This window comes from Nicotiana tabacum, chromosome 17 (genome assembly GCF_000715075.1).
Source record: "Nicotiana tabacum cultivar K326 chromosome 17, ASM71507v2, whole genome shotgun sequence".
NCBI lineage: Eukaryota > Viridiplantae > Streptophyta > Magnoliopsida > Solanales > Solanaceae > Nicotiana > Nicotiana tabacum.
Window position 1 is genome coordinate 102,029,942 of NC_134096.1, and position 4,216 is coordinate 102,034,157.

The 4,216-nt window shown below is 34.8% G+C and overlaps 1 protein-coding gene across 1 annotated transcript; it reads right to left on the reverse strand.

The window, feature by feature from the left end:
• Positions 1–1,610: 1,610 nt before the first annotated feature.
• LOC107786030 (uncharacterized) lies at positions 1,611–2,711 on the reverse strand. The gene is made up of 2 exons (XM_016607465.1): positions 1,769–2,711; positions 1,611–1,666 (listed from the first exon to the last, which is right to left on the reverse strand). The coding sequence occupies exons 1-2, from the start codon at positions 2,709–2,711 to the stop codon at positions 1,611–1,613; spliced, it is 999 nt and encodes a 332-aa protein (XP_016462951.1).
• Between the last annotated feature and the right edge of the window lie 1,505 nt (positions 2,712–4,216).

Consider the following 4,216-nt stretch of genomic DNA (forward strand, 5'->3'; position numbering starts at 1 on the left):
AAATTATAGACGTTTTGTAAAGGTTCAACTTGGAGAGGGGATCCGATTGTATGCTGTTATAAATAAGTAGACAACATAAATTTTGGCTTCAGAAGATATATGGATACAAAATATAGAGTGAAAAGTGTCAACAGACCTTGAACCTAAATCATTTTTTGTTTCTAGTCTGGTGCAGAGTTCTAAATTCTTACAGCTATCTAATTATATTCTACTGCAACATAGAACACTGAAAATTTTAATAGCCAAGTTAAATGCGCCTGAGGCATTTAGTATAAAACATTCACTAAAAGCAGAAGAAGACATTAACATTTTCCCCACAGAAACCACTTGATTGCCACATATTGTAAGTCCTTTGCATCTGATTAGAGTACATAAATACATATAAAACACAGTACATGGCAAGAATTTAAGGTCACCAACTTGTGTACTCATGAATATAACCCAGCCCTTGTTGCAATATCCCTTAAAAAATTTAAATGAAGGTAGCCAATGGATCACATCCATATATCCTTTTAGTATAATTGTTTGCTTAGAGATTCGTAGGAACTGAGCTTACAAGTTACAATGCAGGACATAGAATTAGATCAACCCTATCTATAGTCACGGAAAGCAGGAAGGAAAAAAGACAAAAAAAGGAATTAAAACTTATGCAATTACTTAAGAATGCTTACCCAATAAACCAAGTAGCTTGGTCAATCACAACACAATAGTGTGCTTGCATGTTCCTTAAAAAAAATATATAGATGACAAATTGTGGCTTTGAGCAGACAAAGAGGCTATCCACGTTAGATGTATACAAACAACGTTTCTTTTTTAGGAGTAACACTTTTAGCTAATTATTTGTTTTAAAACTATGAATTACAGTAGCTAGGTTTAGTATGATCATGTCAAATCCAGTGCTGATACTAAGGGCTACACTGTGCAAGGAGGAAGTCAATCCGGAATCCGTTGCAGGGGTAAGTTTTGTGTTGATCTGAAAATTTTCCTTTGTTAATGTAAAGTACTTCAGTGTTTCTCTGGTTTTGGCACTTAATTTAAATGGGTCGTTATCTCATTTAATTTTCAAATCCTTCTTTTGTTAGTGTCAAGTTAAAAATTATTGGTCCTCCGGCTTAATTAATTAATTTTTATCAAGCTAAAGTAGGACATAATATAGCCCCATATGTTTTGGAATAGAGAAAATACAAATGATGTGTATGAATTAGAAAACTCACCATAGAAAGCCCATCCCAAACATTAATTATTCAGTTTGAAAGGAAATTAGACTTGGACATTGATTTCAGTTCAATTTCTCGGAATTTAAGGTATGTAGAGCAGTGCCAAGATTCTGAGATCATCTGGTTGCTTTTTTTAACTTCACTTATTCTTAATTTACTTGTAATACAGTACTACACCAAAAACTCCTAAACTTTTAGTGCACCGGTTGATACATATTTAGTAGACTTACAAAAACAAAATTAAGCACCAAATCAAACCATAACATCCATTACCAGTGGCTCAGAGAGGGATTTGCGAAAACTAAAACAGAAGGCACCTCTATAGTAGTACTAAACCTAGAAATTAATAAACAGGAAACGAAATTTTACTTAGCTTACGCTGTCCCCCGACCTTTAGATTTGGCTGCAGTGATATGAGTCCCATTCTTTCTGATCGCTACCTTGAACGACTGGAAATTGAAGAGAAGACATAAATATATATTGGATTGAGAATTGTGGAAGTAATTAAATGACTAAATTGTACTACTCCACTTTTGGAATTAGAAGTTTACCTTGCGATGAGGTACTTATTGTAGCCATAACTGCAGTTAAGCTGGAGTTCAATATTGTTCGATTAACATCATGATCCCAATTTCGGGTACTAGAAGAGGAGCTATTGTAGTTCGAATTAGCTGCAGCCTCTTCAGTACCACTGAGATTCGGGTGATGAAAACCCAAAGTTGAGGAAGAAGACTTGATATTCTTCCTTTCCACAAGTACAGATCCGTGAATCATTTCTTTAATTTCATCAATCTTAGTCTGCTCCTTTACTACTGATGATGAGTTAAGTTTGGCTTCAATTTGGGCCCAGATTTTCTTGATTGTTCTTTCCCTAGCTCTTGCTCTAGCCTTTGCCCTTGACTCTCTCGCAACCAAATTAAGTATAGCCTCCTCTTGTTTTGCTCTTGCAAGAACAACGTCCTCACATTCTGAATTAATAGATGAAGGACTTTTCTTTGCTGCTGACGACTCATTAGGGCTGGTGATTTTGATCTGAGCAGTAGTCAGCTCTTCAATGGCTAATTTGGACTTTGTGAATAGCCAATCAAGGGTTTTACTTGGTTTGTCAAAACCAAGCATATCTTGTAGATCAAAGAACTTACGAGCAACCCCAATGGACAATCTCACCCTCCGATCCCTATGACCTTGTGATGTCAAAATTTTACTGTGTCTATCTTTTTTCATAGGTTTCTTCATCATCGTATTTAAAGGATAGCAAATTTCCTGATTATTTGACTTGTTGTGGATGACATTGTTTGCAAACATCACCGAGCTGTTGTTGTCGATTAAGTGACCATTATTAGCGGCTAAGTAATGAGTAGAGAGTTGATCTTGGTGTTGATGAAGGAGTATTTGGTTGCCATTAATGCCAAGAAAGGAAGAATTAGAGCTGCAAAAAGATGGTATTGAACACCGGAGAATAGGGTTCCCACTACTGTTTCCAGAAGGGAACATCTTTTTTTTTTTTTTTTTTTTGAACTTATAAAATCTTGAAGAACTAAAAAAACTGCAATTATAAGCAAGCTAAATGCTACAGCATTTGACCTTTCACAAGCTTGATGGGGGAGCCCTTTTGTTTCTGGCACTATTACTCTAAAAAATACTGTAGAGAATTAAAGGAGAAGAAGAAAGAGTTTCTTAAATCTTGGGCTGAGACTGAATACTCTTACTTCTTCTGCTCGTTTTAATTTGTTTCTACTTTTCCATCTTCTACTCATAAAAGAAAATCTCCCTTTTAAAGAACAACTTTCTCTATTCATATCAACATCTCAGTAATCCCTAAACAGTGTGTAAACGTACTAACGTAGCCCTCATCCACTTTTAAGAGATGGAAAAGTGATGGAAATTGCAAACAATTATTAAGAGTGAAGAACAAAGGCAAACATTTATGGACAAACAGAAGAAGATATGAGTTATTTAGGTTCCAAATATAAACTAGTTGACGAAGTTGTGGGGAGGGTTAAAAGGTCAGTAGCTTCAAATCGAAGTATGCTTAACGCCGTGAGCTTTTTATGTTTGGACTCTGTGAATAAATTGTGGATGGGTACTCGTACTTTTGTCTGTCGTCCCTACGATACCCGACAGTTTTCATTACTGTTTCTTCTTTGTACTAGAGCGCCTCAGTATTCATTTAAATTACACTATTAAGGAAACCCTAATTTATACATCTCATCCACGTCCTCAGTAGTAAACCTAAAATACATATCCCCGCTCCAGCCCTCTATAAATATTAATTAAATAAAATTGTTTGCTTAAACTTTTTAAGTGAGATGTGATATTACAAACATGACTCTTGGCTTTAAGTTTTTTCTTTATTCATCCAATTTTTTCGCATATGAGTTTAACTTGTACTCCTATAAGGTGTAAATTTATTTTTATATTATCATATCATCTAATATTAACCGATGTAATTCAGAGGCGTAGCTAGAAGCCCACATGCTGTTTTTAGCCGAACCCAGTAATTTCTACTCAAGCAGTGTATTCATGTTAGAAAATTCATTAAATGTGTATAAATATTAAATTTAGAACTCGATTATTAACACTTGAATTTGTCGGTTAAAAATTCAGAAATTATAATGTTGAAATCCGTAAAAACAACTTCTTGCAGGATTGCAGGGTAAAACAGCGTACAATAGACCCTTGTGGTTCGTTCTCCCCGGACCCCCGCGTATAGCAGAAACCGGGCTGCCCTGTTTATAATGTTTAAATCATGGCTCCACCTCTAAGCGTACCTAAAGAGTGAAATTAGTAATTTGGAGTAAGAATAATATTTTACACCGTAAATTAAAGTACATATATTAATACGAACTCTATTGACTATTGGTATATTTCTTAAATCATGGCATAGTTACCAAAAGAAGAAGCTCTTTACTCAATATTCTTTTTTTTTGTGGCTCTTTTACTCTTGCATTAATGCCTAACCATAACTTTGGCGTTTCTATCTTTTAAAAAATAATAAA